The sequence below is a fragment of the Oncorhynchus masou genome, chromosome 6 (genome assembly GCF_036934945.1).
Source record: "Oncorhynchus masou masou isolate Uvic2021 chromosome 6, UVic_Omas_1.1, whole genome shotgun sequence".
Taxonomy (NCBI): domain Eukaryota; kingdom Metazoa; phylum Chordata; class Actinopteri; order Salmoniformes; family Salmonidae; genus Oncorhynchus; species Oncorhynchus masou.
Genome location: NC_088217.1, coordinates 13,453,209 through 13,478,696, shown reverse-complemented (window position 1 = coordinate 13,478,696; position 25,488 = coordinate 13,453,209). Strand labels below are relative to the sequence as shown.

The 25,488-nt window shown below is 41.6% G+C and overlaps 1 protein-coding gene across 4 annotated transcripts in view; it reads right to left on the bottom strand.

Annotated features, from left to right (window-relative positions):
- The window catches only part of LOC135541381 (cadherin-22-like), a 276,477-nt gene that overhangs the window by 58,775 nt on the left and 192,214 nt on the right, over nucleotides 1–25,488 (bottom strand). For all 4 annotated transcript variants that reach the window (XM_064967581.1, XM_064967580.1, XM_064967583.1 and 1 more), the window contains one exon: nucleotides 16,957–17,078. In XM_064967581.1, coding sequence (XP_064823653.1) covers nucleotides 16,957–17,078 — 122 coding nt within the window. The remainder of the gene's footprint in view (nucleotides 1–16,956; nucleotides 17,079–25,488) is intronic.

Sequence of the window (25,488 nt, the reverse complement as noted above, 5' to 3'; positions counted from 1 at the left end):
CTTAAGTATCTTTTAGCAATTACATTTACTTTTGATAGTAAAGTATGTTTAAAACCAAATAATTTTAGACTTTTACTCTAGTAGTATTTTACTGGGTGACTTTTACTTTTACTTGAGTTATTTTCTATTAAGATATCTCTACTTTTACTTGAGTTATTTTCTATTAAGATATCTTTACTTTTACTTGAGTTATTTTCTATTAAGATATCTATACTTTTACTTGAGTTATTTTCTATTAAGATATCTATACTTTTACTTGAGTTATTTTCTATTAAGATATCTTTACTTTTACTTGAGTTATTTTCTATTAAGGTATCTTTCCTTTTACTTGAGTTATTTTCTATTAAAATATCTTTACTTTTACTTGAGTTATTTTCTATTAAGATATCTATACTTTTACTTGAGTTATTTTCTAATAAGGTATCTTTACTTTTACTCAAGTATGACAATTGGATACTTTTCCCACCACTGCTCTCGCGCTCTCTCTAAGATTAAACATATGGACATAAAAAGCCATAGTGTAAGGTACAATTCCATGTCTTTGAAGTGATGGACATATGGAACTGACCCTAAGCTCTGCACTGAGCCATTCGTTATTGTCACGCCTTGGTCATTGTATTTTTTGTTTTCGTTATATATTTGTTCAGGCCAGGGTGTGACATGGGTTTATTGTGTTGTCGTATTGGGGTTTTTGTAGGCATTGGGATTGTGGTTGATTAGGGGTGTGTCTAGTTTAGGCTTGGCTGCCTGAGGCGGTTCTCAATCAGAGTCAGGTGATTCTTGTTGTCTCTGATGGGGAACCGTATTTAGGTAGCCTGGGTTTCACTTTGTATTTTGTGGGTGATTGTTCCTGTCTCTGTGTAGTGTTCACCAGATAGGCCGTAATAGGTTTCATGTTCCGTTTGTTGTTTTTGTATTTATTAGTTATTTCATGTATCGTTCTGTTTTTTCTTCATTAAAGACATGAGTAACCACCACGCTGCATTTCGGTCCGACTCTCTTTCAACAAACGAAGAACGCCGTTACAGTTATTTTGTTTGAGTTTTGTGGGCAGAAGGGAACGTGTTACACTAGTGAGTAGGTCTATAGAGTATTTATGGACAAGCATTGTTCAGAACATCTACAATAATTCCTAAACCGGCAGGTTTTCATTTGGGAAGTTGTTATGCAAAGGTATATAGCAACTTTGATATTATACAGTATATATATATATATATATATATATATATATACAGTACCTTGCGAAAGTATTCGGCCCCCTTGAACTTTGCGACCTTTTGCCACATTTCAGGCTTCAAACATAAAGATATAAAACTGTATTTTTTTGTGAAGAATCAACAACAAGTGGGACACAATCATGAAGTGGAACAACATTTATTGGATATTTGAAACGTTTTAACAATCAAAAACTGAAAAATTGGGAGTGCAAAATTATTCAGCCCCCTTAAGTTAATACTTTGTAGCGTCACCTTTTGCTGCGATTACAGCTGTAAGTCGCTTGGGGTATGTCTCTATCAGTTTTGCACATCGAGAGACTGACATTTTTTCCCATTCCTCCTTGCAAAACAGCTCGAGCTCAGTGAGTTTGGATGGAGAGCATTTGTGAACAGCAGTTTTCAGTTCTTTCCACAGATTCTCGATTGGATTCAGGTCTGGACTTTGACTTGGCCATTCTAACACCTGGATATGTTTATTTTTGAACCATTCCATTGTAGATTTTGCTTTATGTTTTGGATCATTGTCTTGTTGGAAGACAAATCTCCGTCCCAGTCTCAGGTCTTTTGCAGACTCCATCAGGTTTTCTTCCAGAATGGTCCTGTATTTGGCTCCATCCATCTTCCCATCAATTTTAACAATCTTCCCTGTCCCTGCTGAAGAAAAGCAGGCCCAAACCATGATGCTGCCACCACCATGTTTGACAGTGGGGATGGTATGTTCAGGGGGATGAGCTGTGTTGCTTTTACACCAAACATAACGTTTTGCATTGTTGCCAAAAAGTTCACTTTTGGTTTCATCTGACCAGAGCACCTTCTTCCACATGTTTGGTGTGTCTCCCAGGTGGCTTGTGGCAAACTTTAAACAACACTTTTTATGGATATCTTTAAGAAATGGCTTTCTTCTTGCCACTCTTCCATAAAGGCCAGATTTGTGCAATATACGACTGATTGTTGTCCTATGGACAGAGTCTCCCACCTCAGCTGTAAATCTCTGCAGTTCATCCAGAGTGATCATGGGCCTCTTGGATGCATCTCTGATCAGTCTTCTCCTTGTATGAGCTGAAAGTTTAGAGGGACGGCCATGTCTTGGTAGATTTGCAGTGGTCTGATACTCCTTCCATTTCAATATTATCGCTTGCACAGTGCTCCTTGGGATGTTTAAAGCTTGGGAAATCTTTTTGTATCCAAATCCGGCTTTAAACTTCTTCACAACAGTATCTCGGACCTGCCTGGTGTGTTCCTTGTTCTTCATGATGCTCTCTGCGCTTTTAACGGACCTCTGAGACTATCACAGTGCAGGTGCATTTATACAGAGACTTGATTACACACAGGTGGATTGTATTTATCATCATGTCTTTTAGGTCAACATTGGATCATTCAGAGATCCTCACGGAACTTCTGGAGAGAGTTTGCTGCACTGAAAGTAAAGGGGCTGAATAATTTTGCACGGCCAATTTTTCAGTTTTCATTTGTTAAAAAAGTTTGAAATATCCAATAAATGTCGTTCCACTTCATGATTGTGTCCCACAAATACAGTTTTATATCTTTATGTTTGAAGCCTGAAATGTGGCAAAAGGTTGCAAAGTTCAAGGGGGCCGAATTCTTTCTCAAGGCACTGTCAATACCAACCCTATCTCTGCACAACACTCCATATAAATACCAACCCTATCTCTGCACAACACTCCAAATAAATACCAACCCTATCTCTGCACAACACTCCATATAAATACCAACCCTATCTCTATACAACACTCCATATAAATACCAACCCTATCTCTATACAACACTCCATATAAATACCAACCCTATCTCTATACAACACTCCATATAAATACCAACCCTATCTCTCATATAAATACAACTATCTCTATCCATATAAATACCAACCCTATCTCTATACAACACTCCATATAATTACCAACCCTATCTCTGCACAACACTCCATATAAATACCAACCCTATCCCTATACAACACTCCATATAATACCAACCCTATCCCATTACATTTTGTTCAAACAATAGATTTAGAAAAAATAATCATCAACTTTACGAAAAGCAACGGAGGCCAAATTGTTTCTCGGCTTGACTCTTTGAACTCGGCCCGCTTTTGTTTAATCTGTTACAAAGGAATTAAATGACAAAGTGTAATCAAGAGCCTCTAGTTGGATGAGAGAGGACTGCCTTAGCATTGCTAGTCATAATAACGGGCATCAAGGGCAAAAAACAATCACCAGAATGTGGATTCCATGACAATGCTCCCACAGTAGGGAACTCTCTGAGGCGAGAGAAAGCGAGAAAGAGAGCGAGAGAGAGGGGGAGGGCAGAAAAAGAGAGAGAAGAGAGCGAGAGTGTGTGGGAGTTTATTGAGCAGAGCGAGAAGCTCCCTCAAGCACAATCACCTAATTAGATTTCTATCTAACAGTCCCCTGTCTGACCCCTTAAATCTCAGACAGCCTTGGAAAGAAAGAAAGGTAGATTTACTAGGCCATCTTCTCCTGGGCCAACCAGGGTAAAGGTCCGGAGAGAGTGTCTGCTTTCCCAAAACTTGAAGAGGGTAACATTAATCAAGGTAAGATAAATTAATCTTTAAATCGCCACAAAGGAGGTTCGCAATCATTTGGGGGAGGTTAGAATTAGGATTGAATGGCGGGAACCCAAGTTACTGAGATTTACCAGGGTTTACGGCACAAGACCACTCAATTTTCCCGGGATAAGTAACAGCGAGAAAGCGGTAAATTATCATAAATATGAACAGCATGGCGTGAAATGGAACTGTTACATTACTGTATATGTGATGTCTAAATCTATCTTCTCTATGGCCTCTGCATGATGAATCATCAACGCTCAGGGTGGGGACAGACAGCCCATCTCAGTATGGAGCGCAGTTCACAATGCATGTAGACCTATCATCTCATAATGGGAACTTTTTTTCTTCTGACAGGTAGGCCTGTCAGCATAGCCTAGCTACAGCAATATAAAGACTGAATGTGCATCTAATTTACCCATCTCCATCTGGCTTTCGGGGGTCGCCTTATTTTTTTATTGTAATGATTATTGTTTTTATTCCAGCTGCAGAGTTTTAAAAAAGCCTATCGCTCGAATATTGATGCTTTAAATCAGTGAAAGCGTGACAACTCTCTCTCTCTCTCGCAGTCTTTCTCTCTCTACATCAACTCCATTCAAATTGCATCCAAAATAGATAATCCTGTTTTAGATTGATATATAGTCCTATATATAGATGTTCTAGGGTACCTCTCAAGTGATACCTTCATTGCAGTATTAGCTTTATATTTAGTTAAGTAATGAGGGCTTGTCTCTTGTACAAATCTCACACACCTGTGCTCAGCTGGCCTCTCTCCTTAAAAAAACGCTCCTTAGCTCTTGGATTCCCAAGCAGGAAAAGCTAGACTAGAATACTGCCCAGCCAAGTAAAAAGGCAGTAACTGCTCATAGTGTGGAACTGAGGGGAAAAAAGCCTTTTATTTAGCTTGGTTTAACAGTAACTCTATGCAGTTACTTTTAACATGACCCCCATTTTCTCCAAAACACAATACAATAGAGGTAGGATACTTGTCTACATGATTAAGCATATATTTATTGTAGCAAAAATGACATTAACACATTTTTGACCAAATGGCCAGTTTACTGCCCATTTGCGTGGTATATTTGCTTAGTTTTTATATTTTTTTTACTCCTTTTTCTTCCCAATATCATGGAATCCAATTGTTACAGTCTTGTCCCATCTCTGCAAGTCCTGTACAGACTCAGGAGAGGCGAAGGTCGAGAGCCATGCATCCTCCAAAACATGACAGCACCACTTCTTGACACAATGCCCACTTAACTCGGAAGCCAGCGCACCAATGTGTCAGAGGAAACACTGTACACCTGGCAACCGTGTAGCAACCCAGTCCCTGCTGCTGAAAAACACCCCCACAGCACGATGCTGCCACCACCGTGCTTCAACGTAGGGATGGTAACAGGTTTCCGTCCAGACGTGACGCTTGGCATTCAGGCCAAAGAGATCAATCTTGGTTTCTTCAGACCAGAGAATTGTGTTTCTCATGGTCTGAGAGTCCTTTAGGTGCCTTTTGGCAAACTCCAAGTGGGTAGTCATGTGCCTTTTACTGAGGAGTGGCTTCCGTCTGGCCACTCTACCATAATGGCCTTATTAGTGGAGCGCTGCAGAGATGGTTGTACTTCTGCAAGGTTCTCCCATCTCCACAGAGGTTCTCTGCTCTGTCAGCCTGACCATCAGGTTCTTGGTCACCTCCCTGACCAAGAGCCTTCTCCCCCAATTGCTCAGTTTGGCTGGGCGGCCAGCTCGAGGAAGAGTCTTAGTGGTTCCAAACTTCTTCCATTTAAGAATGATGGAGGCCACTGTGATCTTGGGGACCTTCAATGCTACAGAAAAGGTTTTGTACCCTTTCCAAGATTTGTGCCTTGACACAGTTCTGTTTCTGAGCTCTATGGACAATTCCCTGGACCTCATGCCTTGGTTTTTGCTCTAACATGCACTGTCTACTATGGGACCTTATATAGACAGGTGTGTGCCTTTCCAAATCATGTCCAATCAATTTCATTTAACACAGGTGGACTCCAATCAAGTTCTAGAAACCTCAAGGATGATCAATGGAAACAGGATGCACCTGAGCTCAATTTCAAGTCTCATAGCAAAGGGTCTGAATACTTGTGTAAATAAGGTATTTCTGTGTTTATTTTTAATACATTTACAAAAAAATTCAAAACCTGTTTTTACTTTGGCATTATGGGGTATTGTGTGTAGATTGATGAGGATTTTTTATTTATTTAATACATTTTAGAATAAGGGTGTAAAGTAACAAAATGTGGAAAATGTGGGTAATGTGGGTAATGTGCATTCTATATTATATACTGTACAATAATTTAGGCTTTTTTGGGCTTGGGCTCATTAAATGTCTTTAATGTAAGGCTCATAAAATGTATTTAATGAATGGCTCATCAGGGTCAGGTAGGATCAGGCTTTAATGTTTGATTAATGTTTGATCCAAACATAAGCCTATTTATATGCTTTATAATGCTTTTAAATATATATATATATACATATTTTACATATTTACAAGTTTACATATTTTAAATGTAAACTTTATTTAATTAACTGACTAGGCAGTTAAGAACAAATTATTATTTACAATGATGGCTTACCCCGGCCAAACCCAGACTATAGTCAGCCAATTGTGCACCGGCCTATGGGACTCCCATCACAGCTGGTTGTGATACAGCCTGGAATGGAACCAGGGACTGTAATGACACCTCTAGCACTGAGATGCACTGTCTTAGACCAATGACCCACTCGGGAGCTTATGAATGACACTTCTGGTTTTGTCTGGAAATACATGTTATTTACCTTTATTTAACCATGCAAGTCAGTTAAGAACAAATTTTTATTTTCAATGATGGCCTAGGAACAGTGAGTTAACTGCCTGTTCAGGGGCAGAACGACAGATTTGTACCTTGTAAGCTCGGGGATTTGAACTTGCAACCTTCCGGTTACTTGTCCAACGCTCTAACCACTAGGCTACCCTGCCGCCCCAGGTTACCAGTTTACCCGGGAGAAAAGTGATTTATTCTTGGGATGGAACATTTGTAAAATATCAGGAAAATATTCAACCGTTGTTGGAATGAAACATAACAGTCAAGTAAATAAACATTAGTGTTTGTGCGAGACAAAGATCAATTGCTTTAGTTTTTTCCGAGACACAAATTGTTGAGGGTTGTTGAATCTAGACAGTGTCTCTGTATGCTTGTCTGTCTGTCAGGTTGTATTTGCATGTTAATCAGCAATACATTTTTGCTAATGTTATTTTCTGTGAGTAAAAAGATGATTCATTTAAACTCAGACACAGCTCACAAAAGACTCGCTTGCAAATCTGACTGTCTGGTAGTCAGATTGTCTGTTTGCATGCAAATGTGTGTGTGTGTATATTTGTCTCTGAATGTGTGTGACTGTGCACAGACCTGTGTGCATGTGATTGCGGATTTGAGCATGCACGCGTGCGCATGTGCCAGTGTGTGCGTGTTTCAGAGGGCCCTCACATTAGTCATTTTACTTGTAGTGTGGAGGACTGGCGATCTGGTGATCTGGCTCGACCCACTGGCTCGACTATGAGAAGTACTGTGGAGGACTGAGCCCTGGCGGTCTGTCACGTCGACCCACTGGCTTGGCTATGGAAAGTGCTGTGGAGGACTGAACCTTGGCGATCTTGCTCGCCAATCCACTGGCTCAGTTATGAGAATTACTGTGTTGAGTTGACAGGCTCCTCTACCTGGGGAAATACTCAATATGTGCTTCTCCACCTGGTCTTTTCCTATACACACGGCACTAAATGCCACTATATGGCACTACATGGCACTACACAGCACTACACGGCACTACACTGCACGGCACTACACAGCACTACAAGGCACTACACTGCAATACACTACACAGCACTACACTGCACTACACTACACTACGTGGCACTGCACAGCACTACAAGGCACTACACAGCACTACATGACACTACACTGCACTACACTACGTGGCACTGCACAGCACTACACGGCACTATACAGCACTACACGGCACTACACAGCACTACACGGCACTACACAGCACTACACGACACTACACTGCACTACACGGCACTACACGCCACTACACTGCACTACACTACACTGCACTACACTACGTGGCACTGCACAGCACTACAAGGCACTACATGACACTACACGGCACTACACAGCACTACACGGCACTACACAGCACTACACGGCACTACACAGCACTACACGACACTACACTATACGCCACTACACTGCACTACACTACACTGCACTACACTACGTGGCACTGCACAGCACTAAAAGGCACTACACGACACTACACTGCACTATATGGCACTACAAGGCACTACACGACACTACACTACACAGCACTACAAGGCACTACACGGCACTACACTGAACTATATGGCACTAAACGGCACTACTGTATATGGCACTACGCGGCACTACATGGCACTACACTGCACTACATGGCACTACACTGCACTATATGGCACTACACGGCACTATATGGCACTACACTGCACTATACAGCATTATATGGCACTACTGTTTATTTACAAAGCCATTTTGGGTTTACTACCATTTTATTTGGGCATTTATACTGTTCAGAAATGTGGTGGGTACTCTCTTCGTTCGCTGGACTTTGTCCTGCTAACTGTTACAAATGTCCGAACTGAATTTGGTAAAAGGGCTTTTATGTCCTCTGCACCATCGGCTTGGAAAGCCTTACAAAATACTTTTAAACTGGAAGAACTTGCCTCGATTGTTGTTTTTAAATCACTGACGAAGGACTTTGAAACTAATTCCCTGACCTGTCAATGTTTTTAATTTGCTGTATAATTTTGTTATACTCTTGTGAATTGTATGGTTTTTACTAGATTACTTGTAGTTTTTCATGTTGTCTGTCTGTAATTGTGTAATGACTTGGTGCTGCCTATCTTGGCCAGAGATTTAAATTCTCAATGAGCCCTTCCTGGTTATATAAAAATAAATAAATAAATAACTGTATATGGCACTAAACTGCACTATATGGCACTAAACTGCACTATATGGCACTATGCGGCACTACACGACACTACTGTATATGGTACTACACGGCACTACATGGCACTACTGTATATGGTACTACACGGCACTACATGGCACTATGAGGCACTATATGGCACTACACGGCACTAAATGGCACTACTGTATATGGTACTACACGGCACTACATGGCACTATGATGCACTATATGGTACTACATGCACTATATGGCACTATGAGGCACTATATGGCACTATATGGCACTACGTGACATTACATGATATCTGTCTATTTGCATCTTGTCTGTCAAATGCCACAGGGTTGATGAGGAGGATCGACGGAGGCCTGAGACTTGGGGTAGCTTTGGGGGTAGCTTTGGGGGTAGCTTTGGGGGTAGCTTTGGAGGTATATTTGGGGGTAGCTTGTGGGTAGATCAAGAAATGTGAAGACAGATTTTGAGGGGGTGGAAATGTGGAGGAATCCCAGAACACAAGGATTTCAGGAGGCCGTGCTATGGTTTGAATAATTCAACATGTCACTTCACAATAATTACCTGTAGCAAAAGATGGTACCAGAAATTGCAACAAACGCTTTAGATGCCTTCTTCCGATCTTAAATGATTTTGAATAACCAAATGAATCAGCACATCTCGTCTATGAGAGAAATGGAGAAGTTTGAAATCCTGGGTGATCCCGGACGAGCCCCCAAATATGTACATTCTGAAGAAACCTTATGTGGACTGCAGGAAGATTAGCTGATGCATGAACAGCTGCTGGAGATCCTAATGAACTAAACACAACTATTGTAAGAGACAACGATTTGATGTAGCCTAATGTACGGACCACTCATATATTCCTTCCAGTGTTGGGGAGTGGTGAACTGCATGTAGTTCAACTAGTGATTTAACTGCATTTTGCAGTAGTTTGGTGGTAGTTGAACAACCGATTAAACACATTTTGGCCAAGGGATCAGAGGAACATGTTTAGAGGGAGCAATACAACACAGTGTAATATTATTAATTTACAATGTATGTTCTTAACCCTGGGCATCATGGGCTTGGGAGGCTCACTGGGATATTGGTATCCACAGTACTCCAGCAATTATACATTTTTCAACTCAGTTCTTATATTCTCAAAAAACATACACAAATGCACTGTAATTTAAAGTAACTGTCTAGTGAAAATCTTACTTTTAAAAGTCAATGTTCTGTTAACTCATACCCACATAATGGCAGGGTAGCCTAGTAGCCTAGTGACCGAAAGGTTGCAAGATCGAACCCTTGAGCTGACAAGGTAAAAATCTGTCATTCTGCCCCATGAACAAGGCAGTTAACTCACTGTTCCTGGGCCATCATTGGAAAAAAGAATTTGTTCTTAATTGACAAAAAAAAATGATGTTGTTGAATCCTCCTATACTTGTATTTGTGGCCAAAGCATATATTGGAGAGAAAACAATGAGTTGGCCAATCAGGGGTCTACTCACATTAATATTTTTGATGACCGTATACACTCACACCATTCCAACACAGAAAATATGCTTTTAACATACTTAATAAATAAACAAACTGAAAGGAAAATGACTTCACTCATATTGTAATTAATTACAGGTCATATTTCATGTCAATTTGGGAACACTGGACAGTTACTTTAACGGGATAGTTCACCTAAATTACAAAATGACATATTGGTTTCATTACCCTGTAAGCAGTCTATGGAAAACGTATGACAAGCAATCAATGCTTGGGTTTAGTTTCCCTCGCACTGTTTCCACATGCTAACGTTTTAGAATTTGTGGCACAAATCACATTCAAGTCATGGGACCGATATTAGCATTTTTCGCGTATCATGTCCAAATCATATGCAAGAATCTAAAATTGATTGTGAAGCTCAACAAAGTCATTAAAGATGTTTTGAAGCATGATGTGCAAAAAATATTGTCCTTTATGTACGTCTCGGGCCACTTTCTTTACCTGATCTATCTCGCCTTTAAACACAAACAAATATGATGTGTTGCCAACTCCTCAAATGGGATCAAACTCAACTCAGTTAAAGGCTAATCTGATTTGCACCACAGTGCCACCAATTGTGAGCCACATAGCTGATGCACTGACAAGGCATGGGTGATAGGCACGCCATACACACACTTGCTGAAAAGCTACTCATGAGATTTGCGTGCGCCACAATACTGAGTTGACAAATGCTGGAGTTGCTGTGTAAATATGGTGGTGTGTGTGTTGATAGGTTTAAAGGGGATGTTCCGAGAAAATGAATCATCCGTTTTGTTGGACTGTGTAGACTCCATATAGGAGGGTAGTGAATATTTTGACGTGTTATGCTCTTGTTGACCTGCATGACTACAACAGAAAGGGAAAATAAAGTTGAAAAGCAACTATTTAAAAACTCCAGGGTTCTGGCTCGGAAGTGAAAAGAACCTACGTTAGCGCAAACATTGCAGCCTGGTATTGCAGAACTATTGGGGGGAAATAAATACTGGCATTGGCCTTACACAATTTTTAGAAGACATAAAGGGAAGGGAGAGCAGACAGAATCCTGACCAAAGTGCAGATAGACAGTATTTTGTTGGTACTCCAGGTGTAAGAATATACAGGTAATTATGCAGGAGGCTGTGCTCCAACCAACCTATCCGCCTTATAAATTGCATTTCTGGCAACAGTAACACAATTCAAGCTCATTTTACACTAGAAATATATCTTGACCCAGACGTAATACCATCGTAACACAGCCCATCTGTAAAAAGCCCACCCAACTACATCATCCCCATATTGTTATTTATTTTTTGCTCCTTTGCAACCCAGTATCTCTACTTGCACATTAATCTTCTGCACATCTATCACTCCAGTGTTTAATTGCAAAATTGTAATTATTTCACCACTGTTGGCCTATTTATTGCCTTACCTCCCTAATCTAACTACATTTGCACACACTGTATATAGACTTTTCCACTGTATTATTGACTGCATGTTTGTTTATTCTATGTGTAACTATGTTGTTGTTTTTGTCGCACTTCTTTGCTTTATCTTGGCCAGGTCACAGTTGTAAATGAGAACTTGTTCTCAACTGGCCTACCGTGGTTAAATAAAGGTGAAATAAAAACTAAAAAAATACCCCGTGCAGAAAGGGCACCTTATGGTGGATTAAGATATTGTAAGGCCTTGTTTCAGTGATGTCTACTTATTTCAGGAAACTATGAGAGGGTCATGCATTTCCCTTTAAAGACACATCTCCAGGATTATAAGGTTATTTGGGAAAGAGACTTTTTAGCATTTGGTGTTCAGCTGATTTTAGCCTGCCAAAAAGGTGGTCAGAGACCATTGTCAAAGTTTTGTTCCTTACTCAACACCTCCTCTTAGAAAAAGCTATTTCTTCATAACAATATGGTACATACAGTTTGTCATTCTGGTCATTCATGAATGGGTTGATGTATTGATGTATTGATTCATTCTCCCTTTCAGGAGTGGACTTGTCAATTACCAATCAATGAAGAAACTCCATGCAAAAGTACAAAGGACTAAGAATGAGAGAAACTTAGCATCTAAGAACTGGTCACACGAATTGTCAAATTTTAGGGTGGAAAAACACAGAGAAAAACCTACATTCCTGGAAAACAACATAGATTGCAGCAAATCTGTAGTTATGCCAAGGCAGAGAATGAACACGAGAAACCCTCTGACCTAAAGATAACAACATTTTCGTTTAATCTCCCAGAGGTCAAAGCCAACTCAGGGGTTTGTGATATATGGCCAATATATCACGGCAAAGGGCTGTGTCCTAGCACTCAGCCCTTATACCACAGCTATTTGCCATATAACACACTCCCTCTGGCCTTATTGCTTAAAATGTGCATCCAACACAAATAGAAATCCATTTTATTTCTATTGCTTACATGAAAAATTAAATATCTACGTCGATTGAAAAAGATTTCCAAATGTCAATGTGCAATCTAAATGGACCTGTGAAAGAACCTCCTCACTGTCGGGGGTGGGAATCTCAACCACAAGACTAGCGGTCGTCCCTGTGATTATGTGTTGAAGGTTAATGTTGGCTCGCAGATGGAGGAGGGAGTGAGGAAGGAGCGAGATGGAGAGAGATCAGACCACACAATGTTCTTGCGAAACGTGGCGAACACAGAGGGCGATGAGCATTTAAAAAAAGTCTGCAGATCAAGAGGAGGGGAGGCCTAGGCCTCATTACACATGTAGCTTCCAGCAAGGAGGCCCCGCTTTAAAGACATGGATGCATCCCAAATGGCACCCTATATAGTGTACTACCTTTCACTAGGTCCCATAGGCCCTGGTCAGAAGTAGTGGACAATATAGGGAGGAGGGTGACATTTTGGACACATCCCCAGTCTTTTAATTATTCCTTTGCTCCGCTCAGCGTAATTGGCTCCAGCTGAGCCCCGGGGCCTGTTGACTGAATGGAAAATAAAATACCTTAATGACCCTGTCCATTTTTAATGGTAGTTGAGAATCAGGGCTCCGGATAGATGGATTATCGCTATATTCTGTCTATTCTCTTCAATCTGCCACCAACTGTTCTAAGATCATGGCCTTCAGATTATGCATTCATTTCTGGCCAACTTCAATCATATTGTGTAATCTCTCCACTAAATCGGCTGTTGAATATTATGTAGTAAATATCAACACAGCTGGTAAAAAAATAGCTAACTGTAACAGATGAAGGATATCAAACCGTATGACGTTAACGAATCAAAATAACATACTCCTCTAATCCATCCTCCAAAATGGGTAACTCAAATCATATTTTTTGTACATTATATTGAAAAGTGATACAGTACATCTATTCTATACTTGGGCCGCAATTATGAAAATGTATGCACTCACTGTAAGTCGCTTTGCATAAAATTGTCTGCTAAATGGCATAATATTGATCTAAATTGACATATTCACCCAACTGATTCAATCTCACCTTTGTCTTTCTATGTATTATGGATGCTTCCTCGGGTCCAGCAAAATGAAGGCAATTATATACAGTGCATTCTGACTATTTCACATTTTGTTATGTCACAGCCTTATTCTAAAATTGATTCAATTGTTGTTTTTCCTCCTCAATCTACACACAAATACCCATAATGACGAAGCAAAAACATTATTAAAAAAAAAATGTTTGCAAATGTATATAAGAAAATCTGAACTATGACATTCACATAAATATTCAAACCTTTTACTCAGTACTTTGTTGGAGCACCTTTGGCAGCGATTACAGCTTTGAGTTTTCTTGGGTATGACGCTATAAGCTTGGCACAGCTGTATTTGGGGAGTCTCTTCCAAGCGCTGTCAGGTTGGATGGGGAGCGTCACTGCACAGCTATATTCAGGTCTCTCCAGAGATGTTTGATTGGGTTCAAGTCCGGGCTCTGGCTGGGCCACTCAAGGACATTCAGAGACTTGTCCGGAAGCCACTCCTGAATTGTCTTGGCTGTGTGCTTAGGATTGTTGTCCTGTTGGAAGGAGAACCTTCGCCCCAGTCTGAGGTCCTGAGTGCTCTGGAGCAGGTTTTCATCAAGGATCTGTACATTGCTCCATTAATCTTTCCCTCGATCCTGACTAGTCTCCCAGTCCCTGCCGCTGAAAAACTTCCCCACAGCATGATCCTGCCGCCATCATGCTTCACCGTAGGGATGGTGCTAGATTTTCTCCAGACGTGACACTTGGCATTCAGGCCAAAGATTTCAATCTCAGTTTCATCAGACCAAAGAATCTTGTTTCTTATGATCTCAGAGTCCTTTAGGTGCCTTTTGGCAAACTCCACGCGGGCTGTCATGCGCCTTTTACTGAGGAGTGGCATCCATCTGGCCACACTACCATAAAGGCCTGATAGGGGGAGAGCTCCACAGAGGTTCTCTGGAGCTCTGTCAGAGTGATCATCAGGTTCTTGGTCACCTCACTGGCCAAGGTCCTTCTCCCCCGATTGCTCAGTTTGGCCGGGCGGTCTGCTCTAGGAAGAGTCTTGGTGTTTCCAAACTTCTTCCATTTAAGAATGATGGTGGCCACTGTGTTCTTGGGCACCTTCAATGCTAGAGATTTTTTCTGGTACCATTCCCCCAGATCTGTGCCCCGACACAATCCTGTCTTGGAGGTGTATGGTCATTTCCTTTGATCTCATGGCTTGGTTTAGGCTCTGACATGCACTGTCAACTGTGGAACCTTATAAGGTCTGAATGCTTATGTAAATAAGGAATTTATTTTATTTTAATACATTTGCTAAATTTTCTAAAAAGCTGTTTTTGCTTTGTCATTATGGAGTATTGTGTGTAGATTGATTATGATTTAAAAAAATATTTACTCAATTTTAGAATAAGTCTGTAACGTAACAAATTGTGGAAAAAGTCATGAGTTCTGAATACTTTCCGCATGCACTGTACAATTAAAAACATTACATTACATTACATTTCCCCTCAGATTTCACAACACAATAAGTAGGTGCCCACAGGCCACTAATCTACTATAGCACCATATATCAACAACACAAAATCCATTAGTACGTGTGTGAATAGTGTGTATGTAATCATGTGTAGTCGTTCCACACGGTGTGATTTTACTGTTTGCATGAGTAACTTGATGTGGAATAGAGTTCCATGTAGTCATGGCTTTCTGTAGTACTATGCACCTGCCAAAGTCTGTTCTGGACTTGGGTACTGTGACGAGACATCTGGTGGCATGCCTTGCAGGGTATGCATGGGTGTCTGCGCTGTGTGCTTGCAGTTTAAACAGACACCTCTGGGGATTCAATATGTCAATAATTCTCACAAATACAAGTAGTGATGAAGTCAATCTCTCCTCTACTTTGAGCCAGGAGAGACTGACATATTAATGTCAGCCCTCCGTGTACATTTTTTTTTTGTGGCACCTGACCACACAACTGGACAATAGTCCAGGTGTGACAAAACTAGGGCCTGTAGGACCTTTCTTGTTGATTGTTAAGAAGGCAGAGCAGCACTTTATTATAGGTAGACATCTCCCCATTTTAGCTACTCTTGAATAAATGGGTTTTGACCATGACAGTTTACAATCCAGGGTTACTCCAAGCAGTTTAGCCTCCTCAACATGCTCAAAGATTTTATTGGGGTTTAGCGAATTATTTGTCCCAAATACAATGCTTTTTGTTTTCGAAACATTCAGCTCTTTGTTACCTCTTCAGTCAAGAAAACACAAATACATCTTCCTTTTATAACTGATAACTCAAGTATTGGCATGAGAATAGTTTGGCAAGCTGCTTCCTGTGCCCAAAACAGCATTTATAAATTGCCTTTGGAACAAAGTGTCAAATAGATCATGCTGTCCAATTGAAAAAGGTCCAAACGAGAAACTAGGCGATAATGAAACAATTCTGACAAAGAGGGGAAATGATTGGCTGTGCCCTACAACCAACATAAACTTATTGCCGACCACTCTTAGGTGGCATGCATCCAACGGTCTACTAGTATATAGCAAGGCCCCAAGGATTTATGTTTTGCACACAGTTTTGAAAACAACATTTCAGATTTAAAGCAGCAGAGACAGTTGAAATGAGCAGATGCAATGCAACCATGTGCTGTTTCACAACTATGATATTGAAGTCCTAGGCCGTGATGTTAAATTACATTGCATTTCTGGATGTACACCTTACAAAACCCAAATGAATACAAAATATTTTCAATGAAGTCAGTTCCTCAATGGGATTTGTTTAATTCGTCCCCTCTTGCTGTTGTACTCAGAGTTGTGGTTGAGTCACGGTAATATATTTGTTCATCTACTAAAAATAACGATTATTCTTATGACAGGAAATACTAACAACTTCATTCACACACAGCATTCACACAGCAAGCATTTTGTAGTCCATTAAGGCAGGATATTCCAAACTCGTCCACCCCCCATGGTGCACATTTTGTTGTTTGCCCTAGCACTACACCACTGACTCAAATAATCAAAGCCTGATGATTAGCATGTTATTTGAATCAGCTGTGTCATGCTCGGGCAAAAACCAAAACGTGCACCCAGGTGGGGCCCCCAGGACCATGTTTTGGAAACCCTGCATTAAGCTGTAGTAAGTATGTAGTAACACATTAGTTACATGGTAATAATGCATTACGTTAGAATTTGCCCTTACCTGACCCGGCTTAACGTCCTCACAGATGGACGCCTCGTAAGGTCTGGCCAGTTCAGGAGGGTTATCGTTCACGTCCAGGATACGAATGCTCACTGATGAATGGGATATCTGGGATACATTATCTACAAAGAGAAGATTAATTTACAGTGTTAGTATTGAATATTTTACACAATAGTGATTTTGTACTGTTCTAATGTGTACTACAACAGTATTCTAAGGTACTGACAAAATGAACTGGACATTGCTACGGTCAGAACCGCCAATGTCTATAATTGCAAAGAAAGTGAGTTAAATAAATATTTGCTACCAACCAAAACTGTACATCATATCTACAGTATAGCTTTCTGAGGTACAAAGCTGACTGAGTTCTGAGAAAACAGAAGGTCATAATATTGTGTAGTGCATCCTCTTATAAACACACGGTTGAGTGATGACATACGGATGGATGATTGTTGTGTTCAACGGAAGACTGTACGAAAGACAACATTTACCCAATGAAGCCATCAGTCAGCTTGTGCATTTTCACTAAGTGATGACAGTTTTTAATGTGTCCTGAAATTACCTCCATTACCAGGATAACACTTTTCTGACACGAGTCAGGACTACCACAAATGAGCGAGCCCATTTTCATATCAGAGCTCCAGCTATCAAATAATGAATAAATACAAAATTACAAGTTTAATGATTAGAGTACACTAGGGGCCTGACTTAATTGTTGGAGTATGAATTAATGCACTTAATAATGTGTTGTAAATGATTTTGTTCACGCCCTTGTTAAAAGATTAACAAGGCAACGAGTGCACCCCTCTTCTCCCGCAAACGTCTTAAAAGACCACATCGAAATGAGGGAGGGGAGACGATTACATAATTAGCGCAATCAAAATCCACTTCAAATTAGTTACTACTACCCCAATTACAATACTCTGTGGGTTCGGCACTCCGACTTCTCGTTGCATTATAATTCCAATTCCTAATTATTTGATTATGTTTGACGAGTTTCCATTTTGCTTCTGAACCATTTACAGTGGGGTGCTTCGAACGTGAGTCAATTTAGTTGAAAGTGAGTCATCACTGCAATCTCAGTATCTACAGGATGTAATTATGTTCTAACATATCTACATATGTAAGAGTGTGTACATTTAGACATGTCTCTTTAATTGTCAGACGTTTACAGTTTCAAATCCATAATACAAAATGCGTTCCATTAAAGGGACAAACTGCTGTTCAAACAACAACAATAAACAGTGATGTGGCTGGAAAAATACACCGTAAGATTTCAACATGGTCTAAACTGCAGTCTTCAGTCAGTGTTCTGCAGATGCCCAGATACTCCATATAGACCAGATACTCCATAAGCCCAGGTACCCCAGATAGCCAAGATACTCAATATAGACCAGGTACCCCAGATAGCCAAGATACTCAATATGGACCAGGTACCCCAGAAAGCCCAGGTACCCCAGATAGCCAAGACACTCAATATAGACCAGGTACCCCAGATAGCCAAGATACTCAATATAGAGCAGGTACCCCAGAAAGCCCAGGTACCCCAGATAGCCAAGACACTCAATATAGACCAAGTACCCCAGAAAGCCCAGGTACCCCAGATAGCCAAGATTCTCAATATAGACCAGGTACCCCAGAAAGCCCAGGTACCCCAGATAGCCAAGACGCCCCATATAGCCCAGAACGCCCCATATAGCCCAGACTGCCCAGGTACCCCAGATAGCCAAGATACTCAATATAGACGAGGTACCCCAGAAAGCCCAGGTACCCCAGATAGCCAAGACGCCCCATATAGCCCAGACGCCCCATATAGCCCAGACTGCCCAGGTACCCCAGATAGCCAAGATAGCCAAGATACTCAATATAGACCAGGTACCCCAGAAAGCCCAGGTACCCCAGATAGCCAAGACGCCCCATATAGCCCAGACGCCCCATATAGCCCAGAATGCCCAGGTACCCCAGATACCCCAGATAGCCAAGACGCCCCATATAGCCCAGACGCCCCATATAGCCCAGACTGCCCAGGTACCCCAGATACCCCATATAGCCCAGATGCCCCATATAGCCCAGACTGCCCAGGTACCCCATATAGCCCAGGTACCCCACATAGCCCATATACCCCATATAGCCCATATACCCCATATAGCCCATATACCCCATATTGCCCAGTTACTCTATATAGCCCATATAGCCCATATACCCCAGTTGCCCTATATAGCCCAGCTACCCCATATAGCCCATATACCCCAGCCACCCCATATACCCCAGCTACCCCATATACCCCATGAAACACTTCAGCGAGCAGGCCTTTCTAATCGACCTGGCTGGGGTATCCTGGAAGGATATTGATTTCATCCCGTCAGTAGAGGATGCCTGGATATTGTTTTTAAATGCCTTCCTAACCATCTTAAATAAACATGCCCCATTCAAGAAATTTAGAACCAGGAACAGATATAGCCCTTGTTTCTCCCCAGACCTGACTGCCCTTAACCAACACAAAAACATCCTATGGCGTTCTGCATTAGCATCGAACAGCCCCCGTGATATGTAGCTGTTCAGGGAAGCTAGAAACCAATATACACAGGCAGTTAGAAAAGCCAAGGCTAGCTTTTTCAAGCAGAAATTTGCTTTTTGCAACACTAACTCAAAAATTTTCTGATACACTGTAAAGTCCATGGAGAATAAGAACACCTCCTCCCAGCTGCCCACTGCACTGAAGATAGGTAATACAGTCACCACTGATGAATCCACCATAATTGAGAATTTCAATAAGCATTTTTCACGGCTGGCCATGCTTTCCACCTTGCTACTCCTACCCCGGTCAACAGCACTGCACAGCCTGTTCAACCTCTCTTTCGTGTCGTCTGAGATTCCCAAAGATTAGAAAGCAGCTGCGGTCATCCCCCTCTTCAAAGGGGGGGACACTCTTGACCCAAACTGCTACAGACCTATATCTATCCTACCATGCCTTTCTAAGGTCTTCGAAAGTCAAGTCAACAAACAGATTACCGACCATTTCGAATCTCACCATACCTTCTCTGCTATGCAATCTGGTTTCAGAGCTGGTCATGGGTGCACCTCAGCCACGCTCAAGGTCCTAAACGATATCTTAACCACCATCGATAAGAAACATTACTGTGCAACCGTATTCATTGATCTGGCCAAGGCTTTCAACTCTGTCAATCACCACATCCTCATCGGCAGACTCGACAGCCTTGGTTTCTCAAACGATTGCCTCGCCTGGTTCACCAACTACTTCTCTGATAGAGATCAGTGTGTCAAATCGGAGGGTCTGCTGTCCGGACCTCTGGCAGTCTCTATGGGGGTGCCACAGGGTTCAATTCTTGGACCGACTCTCTTCTCTGTATACATCAATGAGGTCGCTCTTGCTGCTGGTGAGTTTCTGATCCACCTCTACGCAGACGACACCATTCTGTATACTTCTGGCCCTTCTTTGGACACTGTGTTAACAACCCTCAAGGCAAGCTTCAATGCCATACAACTCTCCTTCCGTGGCCTCCAATTGCTCTTAAATACAAGTAAAACTAAATGCATGCTCTTCAACCGATCGCTACCTGCACCTGCCCGCCTGTCCAACATCACTACTCTGGACGGCTCTGACTTAGAATACGTGGACAACTATAAATACTTAGGTGTCTGGTTAGACTGTAAACTCTCCTTCCAGAACCATATCAAACATATCCAATCCAAAGTTAAATCTAGAATTGGCTTCCTATTTCGCAAAACAAAGCATCCTTCACTCATGCTGCCAAACATACCCTTGTAAAACTGACCATCCTACCAATCCTCGACTTTGGCGGTCATTTACAAAATAGCCTCCAATACCCTACTCAACAAATTGGATGCAGTCTATCACAGTGCAATCCGTTTTGTCACCAAAGCCCCATATACTACCCACCATTGCGACCTGTACACTCTCGTTGGCTGGCCCTCGCTTCATACTCGTCGCCAAACCCACTGGCTCCATGTCATCTACAAGACCCTGCTAGGTAAAGTCCCCCCTTATCTCAGCTCGCTGGTCACCATAGCATCTCCCACCTGTAGCACACGCTCCAGCAGGTATATTTCTCTCTAGTCACCCCCAAAACCAATTCTTTCTTTGGCCGCCTCTCCTTCCAGTTCTCTGCTGCCAATGACTGGAATGAACTACAAAAATCTCTGAAACTGGAAACACTTATCTCCCTCACTAGCTTTAAGCACCAACTGTCAGAGCAGCTCACAGATTACTGCACCTGTACATAGCCCACCTATAATTTAGCCCAAACAACTACCTCTTTCCCTACTGTATTTAATTAATTTATTTATTTTGTTCCTTTGCACACCATTATTTTTATTTCTACTTTGCACATTCTTCCATTGCAAATCTACCATTCCAGTGTTTTACTTGCTATATTGTATTTACTTTGCCGCCATGGCCTTTTTTGCCTTTACCTCCCTTACCTCACCTCATTTGCTCACATCGTATATAGACTTGTTTATACTGTATTATTGACTGTATGTTTGTTTTACTCCATGGGTATCTCTTGTGTCATTGTATGTGTCAAACTGCTTTGCTTTATCTTGGCCAGGTCGCAATTGTAAATGAGAACTTGTTCTCAACTTGCCTACCTGGTTAAATAAAGGTGAAATAAAAATAAATAAAAATATACCCCATATACCCCATATAGCCCAGATACCCTATATAGCCCATATACCCCATATAGCCCATATACCCCATATAGCCCATATATCCTATATAGCCCAGTTACACAGATAGCCCAGATACCCCATATAGCCCAGTTACCCTATATAGCCCAGATACCCCATATAGCCCAGTTACCCTATATAGCCCATATGCCCCATATAGCCCATATACCCCATATAGCCCAGATAGCCCAGCTACCCTATATAGGCCATATACCCCATATACCCTATATAGCCCATATACCCCATATAGCCCAGATACCCTATATAGCCCATATAGCCCATATACCCCAGATAGCCCAGTTACCCTATATAGCCCATATACCCCATATAGCCCAGATACCCTATATAGCCCATATACCCCATATAGCCCCCCAGATAGCCCAGATACCCCATATAGCCCAGTTACCCTATATAGCCCAGATACCCCAGATAGCCCAGATACCCTATATAGCCCATATACCCCATATAGCCCATATATCCTATATAGCCCAGTTACCCAGATAGCCCAGATACCCCATATAGCCCAGTTACCCTATATAGCCCAGATACCCCAGATAGCCCAGTTACCCTATATAGCCCAGATGTCCCAGATAGCCCAGTTACCCTATATAGCCCAGATGTTCCAGATAGCCCAGATACCCCAGATAGCCCAGATAGCCCATGCCATCCTACTGCACACATTTCCTAGCTATTGCTTTCTTTTCATTGCAGTGGTAGTAGTGCTGATGAGAATACTCACTCCACTAATAGCATAATCCTCACATCAATGCTATATTTTAATTGAGTGGTTTTTGCCTGAGCAGCAAGAATATAAATGGATGTGCTCTCACAGTCTTATCTACCTTAATTCAGCCCTCCACAGTGGACCTACTGAGCAGATAGGAGAATGGAAATAATCAGTGCGCATTACATTTCAATCCCACAAACAAAAATAAAAGCTGAAACTGGGTACATTGGGAAACTGAGGATCTTTGGGAAACTGAGGAACATTGGGAAACTGAGGATCATTGGGAAACTGAGGATCATTGGGAAACTGAGGAACATTGGGAAACTGAGGAACATTTGGAAACTGAGGAACATTGGGAAACTGAGGAACATTGGGAAACTGAGGAACATTTGGAAACTGAAGAACATTGGGAAACTGACTCATTAGGAAACTGAGGAACATTGGGAAACTGAGGAACATTTGGGAAACTGAGGAACATTGGGAAACTGAGGATTTGGAAACTGAGGAACATTGGGAAACTGAGGAACATTGGGAAACTGGATCATTGGGAAACTGAGGAACATTGGGAAACTGAGGAACATTGGGAAACTGAGGAACATTGGGAAACTGAGGAACATTGGGAAACTGAGGAACATTGGGAAACTGACTCATTAGGAAACTGAGGAACATTGGGAAACTGAGGAACATTTGGAAACTGAGGAACATTGGGAAACTGAGGAACATTGGGAAACTGAAGAACATTGGGAAACTGAGGAACATTTGGAAACTGAAGAACATTGGGAAACTGAGGAACATTGGGAAACTGGACTCATTGGGAAACTGAGGAACATTGGGAAACTGGATCATTGGGAAACTGAGGAACATTGGAATACTAGGTTATCGGGAAACTGAGAGACATTGGGAAACTGAGGAACATTGGGAAACTGAGGAACATTGGAATACTAGGTTATCGGTGGGAAACTGAGGAACATTGGGAAACTGAGGAACATTGGGAAACTGAGGAACATTGGGAAACTGAGGAACATTGGGAAACTGGGTCATTGGTCACTTTCAACCTCAGTGGGGGGGATCCTCTGCCGTTTTCAGCAGACTGTTTTTATTTGTCTCACTGGTGAGCTGATCTGTTCTAAATTTGTCTTGAAGAAATATCAGAGACATGAAGAAAGAGGATTTCAACAGATTATTGACACGCTGAACATCTGGTGGCTGCTCAGCAGATGTTAAACATCTCGATAGCAGATTTCTTGCTGAAATAACATTATACTGAGAGTCTTCTTCAGAGAGTCTGGAAAGGAAGCCCGTGACCACCATGCCACAGAACCACCATACCACATAACCACCATCCTACATAACCATCATACTGGTTAGAGCGTTGGACTAGTAACCGGAAGATTGCAAGTTCAAACCCCCGAGCAGACAAGGTACAAATCTGTCGTTCTGCCCCTGAACTGAACTGTTCCTAGGGTGTCATTGAAAATAAGAATTTGTTCTTAACTGACTTGCCTAGATAAATAAAGGTTAAAAAAAATACAAAATAACACATAACCACAATACCACATAACCACCATGCCACAGAACCACCATACCACAGAACAATGCCACAGAACCACCATACCACATAACCACAATACCACATAACCACAATTCCACATAACCACCATACCACAGAACCACCATACCACAGAACAATGCCACAGAACCACCATACCACAGAATCACCATACCACAGAACCACCATACCACATAGCAATGCCACAGAACCACCATACCACATAACCACAATACCACATAACCCACAGAACCACCATACCACAGAACCACAATACCACATAACCACAGAACCACCACATACCAACCACCATACCATTTCACAGAACCACCATACCACATAGCAATGCCACAGAACCACCATACCACATAACCACAATACCACATAACCACAATTCCACATAACCACCATACCACAGAACCACCATACCACAGAACAATGCCACAGAACCAATGCCACAGAAACCACCAGCAACCAGAACCACCAACCACACAATACCACATAACCACAATTCCACATAACCACCATACCACAGAACCACCATACCACAGAACAATGCCACAGAACCACCATACCACAGAATCACCATACCACAGAACCACCATTTCACAGAACCACCATACCACAGAACAATGCCACAGAACCACCATACCACATAACCACAATACCACATAACCACAATTCCACATAACCACCATACCACAGAACCACCATACCACAGAACAATGCCACAGAACCACCATACCACAGAACAATGCCACAGAACCACCATACCACATAACCACAATACCACATAACCACAATTCCACATAACCACCATACCACAGAATCACCATACCACAGAACCACAATTCCACATAACCACCATACCACATAACAATGCCACAGAACCACCATACCACATAACCAGGCCTTAGACATAAAGGGATTGTGTATATTCATGAACAATAGTTTAGGATGATTGCTACAGGAAACAGTTTGTTCTAAATGTAAATTGGGTCAACAGGGAAAAGGGGATATGAATGGACTCTGAGTTATTCTGTCTTTGTTTTACCTCCCTTCAGAGGTGAAAGCACAGTGAAGCAGAGAATGGGAGCATATATGGTCATTTTGCTCGCAAAACTAAACACTATCAAAACGCAAAATGTGACGTTGTACTATATAGTGCCACTAACCAAAAACACATGAGGATGCATACACTCAATGGGAAATGTTCAGTTAATAATGTACAGTCCTGTGAAAATCTAATGTTAACTCAAAGGGATAGTTCAGCAATACATATGTAGCTCTTTATTTGACCTTGAAAGATAATACACACTGGAATACACACTGGGGTTAAAATTTCATGCCAAAATAATCTAAAGATATTTTTTTTAAATGCTACATTTTAACAAAACCAAAGTACTCCTTGTCCAGAGACTGCTTTCAAAGTAAGAAAATAAATGTTCAATTGCTGAATTGTCCCTTTAGGAAAACCCCTTCTAATGCATTGGCATACAGCCTTACACAAAGGTGCTAGACATGGGAGTGATGAGGTGCGTTACCG